The sequence below is a fragment of the Mobula hypostoma genome, chromosome 6, assembly GCF_963921235.1.
Source record: "Mobula hypostoma chromosome 6, sMobHyp1.1, whole genome shotgun sequence".
Classification (NCBI taxonomy): Eukaryota; Metazoa; Chordata; class Chondrichthyes; order Myliobatiformes; family Myliobatidae; genus Mobula; species Mobula hypostoma.
This window is the reverse complement of record NC_086102.1, coordinates 94,123,740-94,140,258: the sequence shown is the minus strand read 5'-3', so window position 1 is coordinate 94,140,258 and position 16,519 is coordinate 94,123,740. Positions and strand designations below refer to the sequence as shown.

General features: G+C 43.1%; 1 protein-coding gene across 2 annotated transcripts in view; it reads right to left on the bottom strand.

The window, feature by feature from the left end:
- LOC134348212 (coagulation factor IX-like) overlaps window positions 1–16,310 on the bottom strand; it is a 37,788-nt gene extending 21,478 nt beyond the window's left edge. For both annotated transcript variants that reach the window (XM_063051238.1, XM_063051239.1), the window contains exons 1-3: window positions 16,169–16,310; window positions 15,914–16,074; window positions 5,219–5,243 (exon numbers count right to left, since the gene is read on the bottom strand). In XM_063051238.1, the coding sequence (XP_062907308.1) occupies window positions 5,219–5,243; window positions 15,914–16,074; window positions 16,169–16,247 (265 nt within the window). In that variant the 5' untranslated portion in view covers window positions 16,248–16,310. The remainder of the gene's footprint in view (window positions 1–5,218; window positions 5,244–15,913; window positions 16,075–16,168) is intronic.
- Between the last annotated feature and the right edge of the window lie 209 nt (window positions 16,311–16,519).

Here is a 16,519-nt window from a genome sequence, read left to right as displayed (position 1 = left end):
TCAAAGGTTATGGAGAGAAGACGGGAGAATGGGGTTGAGAGGGATAATAAATCAGCCATGATGGAGGCATGACTCAATGGGGCGATCAACATAATTCTGCTGCTATGTCTTATGGTCGGAGGACTGGATGATATCTAATGTCGATGGTTGTTCAAGAAAGGCTCAAAGAATAAGCTGGGAAATTATAGGCCAGCAAGCGTGAGGTCGGCAATGGGTAAGTTATTAGAATGTACTCTAAGGGACCGGTTATGCAAGTACTTCGATAGACGGGTCTGAATAGGGATAGTGCACATGCTTTGTGCATGGCAAGTTGTGTATAACCAAATTATAGAGTTTAATGAGGAGGTTGCTGGGGAAGTTGATGAAGGAAAGGCATTGGATGTTGTCAATTGGACTGTAGCAAGGTCTTTGATAAAGTATGGCAAAGAAGGCTGGTCAAGAAGGTTCAGTGGCTTAGCATTCAGAATCAGTGGTGAATTGCATTTGACGTTGGCTTCACAGTAAAAGTCAAAGAGTGGTAGTAGATGGTTGCTATCTCACTGGAGGCCTGTGACCAGTGGGGTGCCACAGGGATCGGTGCTGGGTCCATTGTCTGTCATCTACATCAGCAATCAAGATGATAATTTGTGGATGACTCCAAGATTGGGGGTGTGGTGGACAGTGAGGAAAACTATCAAAGCTTGCAGCAGGATCTGGACCATCCGAGAAATGACAGATGGAATTTAATGCAGAGAAGTTTGAGCTGTTACACTTTGGGAGGGCCAACCAGAGTAGGATTTACACAGTGATAAGTAGGGCACTGAATAGTGTGGTTTTTCCACTGGGGTTGAGTGAGATTAGAACTAGAGGTCATAGGTTGAGGATGAAAGGTAGAATATTTAAAGTGAACCCAAGAGTGAACTTCTTCACTCAGATGGTGGAAGCATGGAAGGATCTGCCAGTTCCATGCAGGTTTGATTTTAAGAGAAATTTGGAAAATACGTGATGGTGGGGGGATGGAAGACTACGTTGCCGGTCGATGGGACTGAGCAGAATAACAGTTGGGCTCAGACTGGATGTCTGTGTCTGTGCCGTGTGACTTGATGAATGCAGAAATTGCAGGTTCAGGTTGTAAGACAAGTTGCAAACCTGGTGACACTGCATTATATGAATGAATGAATTAAACAACAAAAGGAATATGCAATAGAAACAGCTAAGGTATCGCATAAATACTGGATCATGTAGAACATTTAATAGGAAAGTGAGACTCCAAGAACATTACCATCCTGAACAATAGCTGGCATCGGTATGGGAGTTATAAAGTAAAGGCTGATGCATTCATAGACATGTTCAGTGTGAGGTGTCAGGTGGATGATCTACTTTACCTACTCCTAAGATTCCTTCTACTCCCCATCACAAAGTCTGCCTCCAACCAATTCATTTCATTCCAGGTAACAGCAAGAAACAGCTGAGACTACTGGATACAGTAAAGGCTATGGATTGCAGTTCAAGATCTGTGTTCTAGTGCTAGCTTCAACTCCAGTGAGGCTGCTAAAGTTTCTATACTGGCATTCATCTGGAAAATTACTCAGCTATGTGTTGTTCGCAGTAAAAAAAAACAGAATCCAATCTGACTAATTACTTCTCAAGGATCAGCATGGTGATGAAAGCTGTCATTAACAGTGTTACTAGAAATAATCTATTCCAGACCTCATCAGAACCTTGAGTCAAATGGGACCAAAGAGCTGAAATCATACCAGTACTCCAAAAGAGCAGGGTGAGCTGTCTCAGTGACTATCACCCAGTGGTACTCACATCTACTACAATGAAGTGTTTTGAGAGGAATGAACTCCTGTCTAAGCAAAGACCTGGACCTGCTGCAATTTGTCTATCACCATAATAGGTCCAAGCAGACACAATCTCACTGGCTCTCCACCCAGCCTTGGATTACTTGGACAATAGTGGTACCCACGTCAGGCTGCTGTTTAGTGATTACAGGACAACATTCAACACAATCATTCACTCAGTTATAATCAACAAACTCCAAAACCCAGGCCTCTGTACCTCCCTCTGGAATTGGATCCTTGACTTCCTCACTGGGAGACCTCAGTCTGATCTGAGTAGATAAGAAATAACATCTCAGCCTCACTGTCAGTCAACACTGGCACACCTCAAGGATGCCTGTTTAGCCCACTGTTCTATTCTCTGTACACCCACAATTGTTTGGCTAGGCACAGCTCAAATGACATCTATAAATTTGCTGATGGGACAACTATTGGCAGAATTTCAGAAGGTGCTGAGGAAGATGCCATCTTACTGTCATCTATAGCTTTTATTATTATACCCTGCATTGTACTACAGCCACAAAACAGCAAGTTTCATGACTTGCACCAATGATATTAAACCTGATTCTGATTCTGAGTTTTGGAAGTGAAGTGGGAGTATCTGTCATTAACATGAGAACAGCATTTGACTAAATGTGACATTAAGGAGATGTGGTTAACAAACGTAAATGGTCATCAAAGCAAAACACCTCAATAGGTTGTGTTATACCTTGCACAGAAGAGGATTGTTATTAGGATTACTCATCCAAGTCACAAGACAAAACTGCAGGAATTTTTCATGATAGTGTAATAGTCCTGGTCATTCCCAGCTGCTTCGTCAATGACCTTTCTTCCATCATAAGGCAACGTTCACTGATGATTGCAAAATGTTCAACTCCTCATGAAGACCTAAGCAACATTTGGGCAAGGTCTGATAAGTGGCAAGTAACATCCATCCATAAAAGTGCAAGGCAAAGCTCTTCCCAACAAAGGGCTTGACCATCTACTCTTAACATCCATTGAATTACCATTGCTGGGTCCTCCAGGTATCAATATCACCATTGACGAGAAGCTCAGTTAGACCAGATCCATAACTACTGTGGCTACAAGAACCAACCAGAGACTGGATATTGTGCAGTGAATCTCCTGAGACTTCAAACTCTGGCACACTTTGGCTGCAGTGTCTACCATCTACAAAATGCACCGCAGTTCCTCATACAACCTAATTTTGACAGCTTCCAAACTCAGTTTAATTGTCACATCGCTCACCACTCCAGGTATCACCCCTGTACTCTGGCAGACTTGGTTTGGCCTTGTCTCTCAAACTGTAAGCCTGACCTGCTGGATGAATAAAGGTGAAAAGGAATGTTTTCTTCTGCATGTTACCTTCCTACTTGTATACCACCTGCACTAGGATTTAGAAACCAGAATATCCTACCCTTTCTGAGTTATCCTAAACACGAAGGCTGCAACATTTTAGGAAGGAACACACTTCTTCCCAAGACTAATTAGGGGTGTGTATCAAATACTGGCCTTGCCAGAGATGCACGGGTCATATAAATGAATGAAAAAATAACAGATGGTGGAGATTTACCACTTCTACCAGAGATCTCTAACCATCTCTTTGATGTTCAAAGAAATATCATCATCAAATTCCCCAAGATCCAGGGCATCACCAGAAACCTTACTGGAACAGCACATAAATGCTGTTCATGATGACAAGAGAGTAGGGCAGGTGTTGAGTATTCTTCAGCAAGTAACCAAACTTCCAACCTCCCCATTTGTTTGGAGGAATGTTATTTTAACATAACTTGAGAAACTCAACTCAAATGAGGTCAGACTTGCCCAGTTAGCCAATTTGCTAGCTTGCACTCACGTCTTCACCACCTTCATGATGGGCAATAATCTTGCTGAATCGCCCATATTCCAGGATGGATATGTAGAAAACGGAGGGCAGTGAGATATTGGGACTGATGCAAAGATATAAGGAAAGAGTGAAGCAGCAGCATTAATTTGGGATGTGTTCATAGCTACAGTGAGAGTGGGTCAGAGTCTTGATATGTGCATTGAAGCACCCATGGGGAAAACATGGTGCATTAGGATATGAATTGGTCTAGCAGGATTCAATCTGAACAATAACACCTGCATTGAAAATCTCTACAATTCCTTAATTGGCGTAAATGCAACAAATGTAATTATCTAATCACAATTATGTATTTTAACTATTGCTTTTGAAGTTTATAAAACAAATTGTGTCAGTTTCATGAAAACAAAGATATTTGGTTGAGTCATCTTCACTCTACTTTTTATACTAAATGGTCACCGATAAGGCAAATTTGCAGGCTAGTGTTTAGGGTTACGCTAAAGGATAGGATTAAATTTGTGAGCCAAGCTTCAAAATTAGTGAATATTCTTTTTCTGTGTGTATGGACTGGCCCACTGGGCATGCCCCAGTGTACTGAACTGGATCAGTGACAAATTATACAGCCATGCTAGTGTTTCCCACCTAGTACTTATCTTCACTCTATCAGAGCAAGTCACTTGGTTTCATCTACATTTCATTGCTACCTAGGCTTTCTTTCTCTTTCTCTTTCAAAGGAGGGATAAAGTTAGCAGTTTCTCTGTCTATACACGGTCCATAACCTGTTGAGTTTTAAAAACATTTTTTATTTCTGTTTCAGATTTTCTGTATCTGCAGCTTTTTGATTTCATACGCTGTAAGAAATTGGGAGTTTTTTTTATCAGTAGGGCTGTTGGTCATAGTTTGATTCATGTGGTGCGAGGTGATGAGGTGCAACAGCTGTGGAATTAGAGTGGGTAAAATTTGGAAATTATTAACATTGCCAGGAATTTCCAATTGCTTATTTTCACTCGGCCTGAAACGTCAACTGCGCCTCTTCCTATAGATGCTGCTTGGCCTGCTGCGTTCACCAGCAACTTTGATGTGTGTTGCTTATTTTCACCTCTGCCTTTTTAAGTTGGTCTATAATTGTTGTCTCTTCATTATCTAATTCTCTTTTGAAGATCGGTGGTGAATGTCCTCCAATCATTGATTCATGCAGTGCATACTAAATCTTAACAGTTCACTAGATAAAGGTGTTTTTCCCAAACCCATATCTGAGACATTTGCCTATTATTTTAAACCTGTGTTCTTTGGTTACTGACCCTCTGGTAAGTGGAAACTATTTCTCCTTCTGTATCAAAACTCCCTGTAATTTTGAACACCTCTTTAAATCTCATTTAACATTCTCTGATTTAGGAAGGACAATGTGAACATCTTTACTCTTAAAAGTCACTAAAAATCCTCACCACTGGTACTTAAAATTACTTCTGTATCCTCTCCAAGCCCTGACACCACTTGGTTTTCAGTGCCTTTTATGTGGAGTTTTATTGAGATAAGTAACTATGTCACTCACCCAGGTAAGTCCTGAAGAACTTCCACTAGAGAGAAAAAAATACAGTGTTACAGTATGTAAGGAAGTGAAAGGATTTGCTATGATTATCCAGGTAGATTTCTCTTGTATATTTGATGAGCGATTGTCAACAGGTACTTTTTCTTAGCTTAAAAGTGGCACTTACATACACTTCTGCTTTCATTCATGCCCTTGTCAGAAATAATAACTAAGGTATCTTGAGTGGAAATATGGAACTGATGAAGAATGCAACCCTTCCGGGCTCACTGGCTTCTAAACTGGGGGTAGCTCATGAATATACTGCAAACCCAATCATCAAGCAAATGCCTACACTTTCAACTTGGCACAGGCTCTGTTCGGCTGTTGGTCGTAGTGTAGCTCTTTGATTGATAGCAATAAAACTTGTAGTATTGTATGCTAGTCCCAAACAATTGCATACTAGGGTTTCAACAAACTTCCTGGCTTTATTGCAGATCAGTAAAAAACTTTGGTTCATTGAGAATGTTGTGGTAACCTGGGTGTAGGACTGTTTTCACAGATTCCTATGGGTATCCGTTCTGTATGAAGTTACTGGATGTAGGGAAACTGAAGACTAAGGGAAGCAGATCCTTGTGCAAATCACAGCACTTCTAGAGTAAAGGAGCAGAGACACTGAAAGGTTCATAGATTCAAACCTTCAAAGAGGTAAAAGCCCTTTGGGTCTATTTTAAGGGTGGGCACTTTCATGATGATTGGGTTTGCAGTATATGCATGATCTCTTACCAGTTTAGAAGCCATTTTGCCTGGAAGGGTAGCATTCTTCATCAGGTTTGTGTATCCACTCAAGATACCTCAGTTATTGTGCAGAAATGGATTATAATAACAAAGAAGTAAAGCAATAATAATACAGATATTTAAGGAACAATTCAAATAATAGGCTATATTTTTCCATCTCAGCGCCCTGGCTGGATGGAGCTGACAAAACACACATTGTTTTGAGATCTTTATCTCAGCATATTATCTAACCTAATGTTTTTCAAAACTTCCAGCACATCCTCTTTCTTAACATCAACATATTCAAGCATATTAGCCTGTTCTCATAAACATCAAGGTCCTTCTCACAGGTGAATACCGAAGCAAATTATTCATTAAGGACCTCTTCTACCTCCTCCGACTCCAAACATGTTTCCTCTACTATCCCTGATTGATCCTACCCTCACTCTGGCCAACTTCCTGTTCTTCATGTGTGTAGAATACCTTGAGGTTTTCCTTAATCCTACTCACAAAGTCTATTCTTCAGCTCCTTCCTGTCTGCCCTGTAACTCTCTCGAGCTCAGCCAGATCCTTCCTTCCGAAACCGTAAGTATGCTTCTTTTTCCTCTTGACCAGGTGTTCAGCATCTCTTGTCAACCATGGTTCCTTCACCCTCCCATCCTTCCCCTGCCTCATTGGGACAAACCTATCCAGAACCCACAGCAAGTATTCTCTAAACAGCCTCCACATTTCCATTGTGCATTTCCCTGAGTACATCTGTTCCCAATTTATGCTCCCCATTTAGGAAGTGTAAATGCATGATACTGTTTCATCCAGTGTTGTACAGGTACAAATCTGCCTTATTTGGATTAATATGTAACAGGAACATCCAGGACATTTCAACTCATGCTGGACTTGTGCATGGGTCTTCTGAGCCATGAGTTGCTTTTGCACACTAGTGGAATTTCAATGCCAGGATGCATACAGTCTCCTTTCAAAACTTACCTGAGAAAATGGAAATAGGTCCTTTGGAGCAACTGGCCCATGCTGACCAAAGTGTCCTTCCAAGCTACTCCCATTTGCCAGCTTTTGGCCCAGGGTTTAGAACATGATAGAGAAATCTGAACCATATTGACTGCTTTGTGTATAAAATCATAAGGACCATAGATAGAGGGAATGTTCTCAGTCTTTTTTCTGGGGCTTGGAAATCAAGAATTAGAGGGCATATGTATAGGGTGACGGGAAAGATTTAATAGGTACTCGAGGGACTTTTTTTAATACAGCAGGTGGTATATATGTGGAATTTGTTGCACAGAAAGTAGTTGAGTCAGGTATAAAAGCAACCTTTTAAAGACAGTTGGACAGGTATATGGAAAGGAAGGGTTTAGAAAGTTATGGGCCAAATGCTGGCAAATGGGACGAGCTTAGAAGGGCACGTTGGTCAGCATGGGCCAGTTGCACCGAAGGGCCTGTTTCCATGGGATCCCAGGACAGCAAATCAAAGTTTTATGATGCACCTCAGACAGGGACACTGCCAAGTAAGTTCATTCTTCACCCCTGACTACCATCCTTCTCTCTCTCACCCACCAGCCCTCCAGAGTCAGTCAACTCACAGAACCTGATACAATTACTCCCCCAATCTCATTGAGGAACCAATGGTATAGGAATTGAGGATCAGAGGAGTCAATGGGACAGAAAGCTCAAACTAGGGAGAAGAAATATAAAGCAGATCTGAGTTTGGAGATTCTAAAGGATCCTGCTGGTTCTATTTCTCCCCTCCCCAATCACATTGCGTTCTCAGTCCATGATCTCCCATAACATTAATTCTCTCCAATCCTCTATACTCCCCATTCTGTTAATCCTGTTTGATCCATGTATCCTTGTCCCTGATTCCCCATTCCAAATGATTTTCTGTACCACAGACACTCTACCATTGATCTCCCAAATCATGGCCTATCTGTTTAATTCCCCAGGCCCTCAGTCCTCCCATCCTATTGATTTTCTCAGTCCCAGATCCTTCTATCCCATTGAATCTCCTGATTGCCTGTTCCCCCAATGCCATTGTATGTTAGAAACATAGAAAGCCTACAGCACAGTGGTGGTCTGTCCATACACCATTAGTCACTTTGGGACGGGATGCGATATGTCCGAAGATGACTGGTCAGGCTAATTCGGGTAAGGAATGTCCTGGCACATGTTGGGCAGACATGTGTAGGCTCTGCAGTTGTTGCGCTGCTGGCTCTGGACTTGCGCAGCTCGCGCTTATGTTGTGCCTCAGCAATGCACCTTGCTTTGTAAGCTTGACAGCCCTTGTGGATGAGGCCGCGCCAGGTAGGGCGGTTTTGTGCCAGCGTTTCCCAGGTGGTCGTGTCTATGTCAAGCGACTTCAGGGAGGCCTTTAGTGTGTCTTTGTAACATTTCTTTTGCCTTCCATGCGAGCGTCTTCCTGCAGAGAGTTCCCCAAAAAGGAGCTGCTTGGGTATGCGCTCGTCCGGCATGCGGATGACGTGACCTGCCCACCGGGTCTGTGCTCTCATCAGCAGCGTGTGGACTGATAGTAGACTTGCTCTAGGGAGAACTTCAGTAACTGGTACGTTATCTTGCCATCTGATGCCTCATATTCTACGAAGACAAGTCATGTGGAAATGGTTGAGCTGTCTTGCATGCCTTCGATACACAGTCCACGTTTCACAGGCATACAGGAGGGTAGTGAGTACCACGGCTCTGTAGACCATCAGTTTTTTTGCTGGACTGATTCCTCGACGTTCCCATACAGTGGAGCGCAGTCTACCAAAAGCAGAACTTGCCTTTGCTATTCTGCAGTTAACTTCTGTATCAATAATCACTGCTCAGGAGAAGGTGCTGCCAAGGTAAGTAAACTGGTCCACTGCCTGTAGTTTCTGTCCTTTGTGATTTTTGGTTCTGTCTACAGTGCATGAGGGGCAGGCTGGTGCATGACTTCGGTCTTTTTGATGTTGATGGTGAGTCCAAACTTGTCACAAGCCGTGGAGAATTTGTCCATATTGACTTGCATCTCTGGCTCCAAGCCAGCATACAGGGCGCAGTCATCGGCAAAGAGGAGGTCTCTTAGAACAGTCTCCTTCACTTGGTAACAGCTTGAAGTCTCCTCAGGTTGAAGAGCTTCCCATCCACTCTGTACTCGAGGCTGATTCCAGCATCACTGTCCTGGAAGACAACATTCAGCATGGCAGTAAACATCATGCTGAACAGTGAGGGTGCGAGCACACAGCCCTGTTTGACACCATTGGTGACTGGGAATGCCTCAGAGGATTCTCCGCCGTCCAGCACTCTGGCCATCATGTCATCATGGAACTGGTGTACCATCTGAATGAACTTGGCGGGGCAGCCGAACTTTGACATGATCCTCCACAGGCCTTGTCGGCAAGCAGTGTTGAAGGCATTTGTGAGGTCAACAAAAGTTGTGTAGAGTTCGCGATTCTGCTCCTGACACTTCTCCTGAAGTTGGCGCGCGACAAAAATCATGACAATAGTCCCACGACCTTTGAGAAAGCCACACTGTGACTCTGGTAGCAGGTCCAGCTCCAGATGAATGACCAGATGATTTAGCAGGACTCTTGCAAGGGTTTTTCCTGCGATGGAGAGCAGCGAGATTCCTTGGTGTTTGTCGCATACTTGTCGATTGCCCTTCCTCTTGTAGAGGTGTACGATGGATGCATCTTTAAGTTCCTGAGGAATGGATCCTTGTTTCCAAAAAGACTGGAACAACTTGGTGAGCTTCTCTATAAGTACAGGACCACTGGCTTTGTAGATCTCTGCAGGTATGGTGTCTGCCCCTGGGGCTTTGAGGATGGCTTCAAAGTGTTCAGTCCATCTCTGCATGATCTGAGCCTTCTCTGTAATGAGAGTTGTACCATCTGTACTCAGGAGGAGGGAACTCCCAAGAGAATGAGGTCCGTAGAGAGTGTTGAGGGCTTCATAGAATTGTTTCAAGTCATTTCTGTCAGTGTATCCCCGTATTTCATCTGCTTTGGCGCTCAGCCAGGCATCTTGCATTTTACGCAGTTTATTCTGGACTGTCATGTGAGCACTGGTAAAGGCGTTTTTCTTGGCAGCTGATGATGGGTTGTTTGGCTGTGCCAAACATGTCCTTACTATAGAAATTACCTTGGGTTCCCATAGCCTTTTATTCTTCTAAACTCCATGTACCTATCCAGGAGTCTCTTAAAAGAACCTATCATATCTGCCTCGACCACTGCTGCCGGCAGCCCATTCCACGCACTCACCACTCTCTGCATAAAAAAAACTTAACCCTGACATCTCCTCTGCACCTACTTCCAAGCACCTTAAAACTGTGTCCTCTCGTGTTAGCCATTTCAGTCCTGGGAAAAAGCCTCTGACTATCCACATGATCAATGCCTCTCATCATCTTATATACCTCTATCAGGTCACCTCTCATCCTCCGTCACTCCAAGGAGAAAAGGCTGAGTTCACTCAACCTATTCTCATAAGGCATGCTCCCCAATTTAGGCAGCATCCTTGTAAATCTCTTCTGCACCCTTTCTATGGTTTTCACATCCTTCCTATAGTGAGGTGGCCAGACTAAATCCCTCCCCAACCCACTGATTCATTCTGGTTTCCCCACTTTTTATCCCATTGATTGCTACAGCTTCAAATAATCCCATCCATTCATTCTTATATTCTCTGGGTCACCATCTCAATACATCTCAATGGTCTCAAAATCTTTATTTCATTGATTCTCTCAGTCCCTGATTCCCAAAATCCCAACATTTCTTGATCTCTTGTTGAATTTAATCCTCCCTGTTCTTAATATCACAATCTTATTCATTCTCCTAATCCCTTAATTGTCATTTCATTGATTCTCCTAGCTCCTTATCTGCTGCCAGTGATTCTCCCTGTCCTTGGTCCCTAATTTCCCCATCCCACTGATGCCTCTCATTCCAGAAATTCCTTTCCAAAGATTCTTCATGCTCTCCTTCCCTGAAATTCTCCCAATTTTAGATTTTCTCCAGTTGATTCTACCATATCAGAACTTTCCTTCCATCCTATCGCTGATTCCCCATCCTATTGATTTCTTCCTGTTCTTGATCTCTTTTTCCCATTGATGCCCCCAATGACAGATTCTCTTAAATTGTTGATTCCATCAGTCCTAGATTCTTTCACCCCATACTTTCTTCCTTTCATCATTTCCCTTTCCCTCTTCCTATTGATCCTTCCTTTTTCGAATTCCCCCATTATTTTGTTGGGTGCCAGGCAAATAACCTCTTCCTCAATGACAACAAGACAAAGAAGGTGGTTGTTGACTTAGGAGAACTCTCACCACTCACACTCTTTTTACATTGGGGCACAGCAGTGGAAACTGCAAACAGTATCAAACTCCTGGGGGTACACATCTCACACAACCTCTTATGGTGCCAGAACACATCCAATACAATCAGGAAAGGTCACCAATGCCTCTGCTTTCTGAGGAGGCTGAAGGGAGCTGGACGATGCACATCTGTACTCGTGTCCTTCTGCAGTTGCTTAGTAGAGAGCATCATAGCGTGTTGCATCACTGCTTGGTACAGAAATGGCACTGTGGCAGACAGGAAAACTCTAGTAGTCAAAACTGCCCAATGCATCACTGGCACCATCAATGGAATGTATACAGAAAGGTGCCTGAAAAGGACCAGTAACACCAATCCTGCTTGTGGACTGTTTGTTCCACTCCCATCAGGGAATGGCTACGTAGCATCCACGCCAGGTCTACCTGACTCAAAAACGGTTACTTTCCCGCAAGCAGGAGATGTTTAGCATCTGCAGCCACTAACCACCTCTCCACACCCTGCACAACTGCTGCTTTATCATTTCCTGTCAGAGTCACCTTATGTACAGACATTCCTATACCTAGTGTCACTATAAGGATATGCAATTAATCCATGTATATAACCCAGCTTCTGTATTTACAGTTGAAGTTGGAAATTTGCATACACCTTAGCCAAATATATTTAAACTCAGTTTTTCACAATTCCTAACATTTGATCCAAGAAAACATTCCCTGTAGTAGGTCAGTTAGGATCACTACTTTATTTGAAGAATGTGAAATGTCAGAATAATAGCAGAGAGAATGATTATTTCAGCTTTTATTTCTTTCATCACTTTTCCAGTGGGTCAGAAGTTTACGGACATTTCGTTAGTATTTGGTAGCCTTGCCTTTAAATTGTTTAACTTGGGTCAAATGTTTTGGGTAGCCTTCCACAAGCTTCTCACAGTAAGTTGCTGGAATTTTGTTCCATTCTTTCAGACAGAACTGGTATAACTGAGTCAGGTTTGTATATATTCCCCAAATCCCAAATGCTCCCATTCAGTTCATTCTCTTATATCAATTCCAAATCCCATTTTCCCCCAGTCCCTAATTTCCCCCACACCCATCTCATCACTTCTTTTTATTCCCAATCTTCCCAACAAGATGAGAGCTCTGTGGCAGGATGAATTAATTAAATTGGGAAAATCAGTGAGATGAGATTTATTAAGAAATGTTAGTCAGTGGGACTTGCAATTGTCTTGATTCCAAATCGTCCATTCCCATTGATTATTCTGGTTCGCTATCCAATCTCATTCATTTTCCCAATCTCCAAACCTACCAATTCATTTCCCCTGACTATCATTATGATTCCACTTGCCATTTAATCCTTCTGTTTTTCTTTCTCTCCCTAGTTCTATATCTCCATAATATTAATTCTCCTGGTTTCCTGTACCCCATCCCATTGATCCATGTTTTCTCCAATTCCTAACCCAATCATTTAACTCAATCCAATTAATTTTCACGGACCTTGTTGCACCTATCCCACTGATGCTTTTAGTCTCTCACACCCAATCCCAATAATTGCCCCAGTGACCAATTTTGCAAGTCTCACTGACTAACATTTCCAAATAAAGCTCATCTCACTGATTTTCCCAATTTAATTAACGGATCCTGTCACAGCACTCCCATCTCATTGATTCAGCTGGTCCCTGAGCCCCATCTCAATGGTTTTCTGCCTTATGATCCTTCCATCTCTTTCATTATCCCAGTCACTGATCACTCCATTCCAGTTCTACTTGTTTGAAACCTGCCCTTCTCTTTGTTTCTCCTGGAACCTCATCTGACTATCCCATTAACTCCTTTTACCCAATTCCTGCATTTCATTTGTTGTCCTGGTCCTTGATTCCACTTGCCATTTAATCCTTCTGTTTTTCTTTCCCTCCTTCCCAATGGTATTTCTCCCAATGTATAAAGCCCCAATCAGATTGATCCCTTCCTAATCATGATATCACCAACCAATGGATTCTTCATGACCCTGAATTATCATTTCATTGATTTTGCTGGTTCTCAATCCCTATCCCTTTTGGATCTTTCTGACTCCACTACACCCTTGCATTGATTTCTTCTAGTCTCTGACTCCCTGTTATCATAATCATATTAATTTTTCTTGTTTATGATCCATTTATTTTCCTGGTCCCGGAACCCCATCTCACTTCCTATTGATCCTCCAGATCCGTGATAATGCCTATGACATGGATTTAACCTCTTCCAGATATCTCCCATACCACTGACCCTTTCCAACATCTTGATGATTACCTCAGCTCACATGCCAACACCACCCCCACGCTGATGATGAACTTCAATGTCCCTGCCTCACTCTTGGATTCCCTTGGTTTCCCATCCAATCACCCTAGTCAATTTGCCTTCTTCAGTCTTGTTTCCATGGACCAGCCCCTGATGCCACTTCTATTCCCTCCCTCCCCCGCCCCCACCAATCCCCATAGTGGTTTCCAGCCACTACAGAGCCTCAATAGGATTGCTGTCTGCTTGTACTCATGGTCTTTGCCTCCAAAAGGAGCCTTGTTGAACACAGCATGGGTTCTGAAAAGTCATATCTAGTTACCTCAGCCTGGTCTCTGAACTACCCAAGGCACGCTATAACTTTTTGACACAGAGAGTAGGTTAGAGGCTAGGAACCCTGTGGCAAGTAACTGACCTCTTAGCTCCCCAAAGTCTTCTTTCCACCATCTACAAAGCTAAAGTCAGAGTGTGAAGGAATACCATTCTCCACTTCCCTGAACAACTGCATAGAACATAGAACATAGAATAGTACAGTAAAGCACAGTACAGGCCCCTTGGCCCACAATGTTGTGCCGACCCTCAAACCCTGCCTCCCATATAACCCCCATCTTAAATTCATCCATTCACCTGTCTAGTAGTCTCTTAAATTTCACTAGTGTATCTGCCTCCACCACTGACTCAGCAACCACTCTCTGAGTAAAAAACCTTCCTCTAATATCCCCCTTGAACTTCGCACCCCTTATCTTAAAGCCATGTCCTCTTGTATCGAGCAGTGGTGCCCTGGGGAAGAGGCGCTGGCTATCCACTCTATCTATTCCTCTTAATATCTTGTATACCTCTATCCTGTCTCCTCTCATCCTCCTTCTCTCCAAAGAGTAAAGCCCTAGCTCCCTTAATCTCTGAGCATAATGCATACTCTCTAAACCAGGCAGCATCCTGGTAAATCTCCTCTGTACCCTTTCCAATGCATCCACATCCTTCCTATAGTAAGGTGACCAGAACCGGACACAGTACTCCAAGTGTAGCCAAACCAGAGTTTTACAGAGGGAGGGAACATCGACTCAGACCATGAGAGGCCTGCATCGGGCATTTTCATGCTTTACAGAGCTGCATCATTACCTTGCGACTCTTAAACTCTATCCCTCAACTTATGAAGGCTAATACCCCATAAACTTTCTTAACTACCCTATCCACCTGTGAGGCAACCTTCAGGGATCTGTGGATATGTACCCCTAGATCCCTTTGCTCCTCCACACTACCAAGTATCCTGCCATTTACTTTGTACTCTGCCTTGGAGTTTGTCCTTCCAAAGTGTACCACCTCACACTTCTCCAGGTTGAACTCCATCTGCCACTTCTCAGCCCACTTCTGCATCCTATCAATGTCTCTCTGCATTCTTCGACAATCCTCTACACTATCCACAACACCACCAAGCTTTGTGTCGTCTGCAAACTTGCCAACCCACCCTTCTACCCCCACATCCAGGTCATTAATAAAAATCATAAAAAGTAGAGGTCCCAGAACTGATCCTTGTGGGACACCACTAGTCACAATCCTCCAACCTGAATGTACTCCCTCCACCACCACCCTCTGCTTTCTGCAGGCAAGTCAATTCTGAATCCACCTGGCCAAACTTCCCTGGATCCCATGCCTTCTGACTTTCTGAATAAGCCTACTGTGTGGAACTGCAGCCTCAACAGAATTCATATCAACCATTTGACACTCATCAAAAACTATTCACTCACTCATTCACCAATGCATAGTATTAGCAGTTTGTATTGTGAAAGGCAGGAACTGAATTAAAAAGGAAAGATTCAGAAATTAGCATATTTTGATAGTAGACAGAGGTATTGGGAAACAGTTGTGAGTAGCTGAAGAGAACGAAGTCCATAGTAGCATTTACACGATAAGTGAATAAATAAACCAAAATGGACCTTGAAGGCACACAGGCAGGAGAAGGCAGCTAAATTAGAGTGAGAGCCTTTAATCTCACCCAGACCAAATAATCTCCTTCACTGCTGTAAAATTCTTGGTTCCCAACACTTTCCCTACCACTACAAGCAGCAAGTCAATCATTAAAGTGAAGAGAAAATTAAATGGAGATAGAATTAAACTTAAAGCATTAACGATAAATGTAAATGCTGATTAAAAGTAAATGTAAGCAAGGTACCTGCAGATATAATGATGTTGGTTTAGCTTCAGTTAATGATGGTTTTGGCTTTAAATCATGAACTGATTGCACTCCGCTGTTTTGTCTGTGGTCATTTCGGAAGCCCATCACCCATCCATTACCCTGGCTTCTGCAGGGTACCAGCTGCCTTTCCCATGAAGTGCATGTGATGCATGAAAGATGGAATATGACGTGGAGTGGGTTCACTCACCGTCTCCTCATTGTTTTCGAACACTTCCCTCGCCTCCTCGAAGCTGCACTGTTCCTCTCTGCACTCTCGCTCCAAGTTGCCAGGTCTGATTTCCTCCAGCAGGAAATTATTACGTTTCTGTCTACTCAAAAGGCCGTGGGCATCCTTACTGGAAAGAAAGACTGAGAGGAGATATAGTGTTATTTTTTAAGGCCACTGCTTTTCTCAACAATGACCTTTGCTGTAAGTTGATTTTGCACTCCACATTGAACAAACCTTGTTGATTTGCTTCTGTGGGGACAAACGATGAGAAGATGAGCCCCAGAAGCCATGCCATTGTGAATAACGTCCCCATAAAACCAGACCCTTCACTCTCTCCTTTCAATGGACTGTGCAGGAAGGATTAAAGTCCAGTGTCTGTCTGTCAGTTACTGGCGTTGTTTATTTTTGTGGTCAGTTATTACAGCAATTGACATTACTCTGAGCTCACGTTTACTGCATCACTTTGTTTGGTTCTCTGAAAAGTAATTAGGTCCAAACAACAAGCCTGGTTTGGGGGGGCTGATCTCCACCTCCATTAAATTAACTAAATGCAGTATTGAGCGCACTCTCTAGTCTAGAGACTGC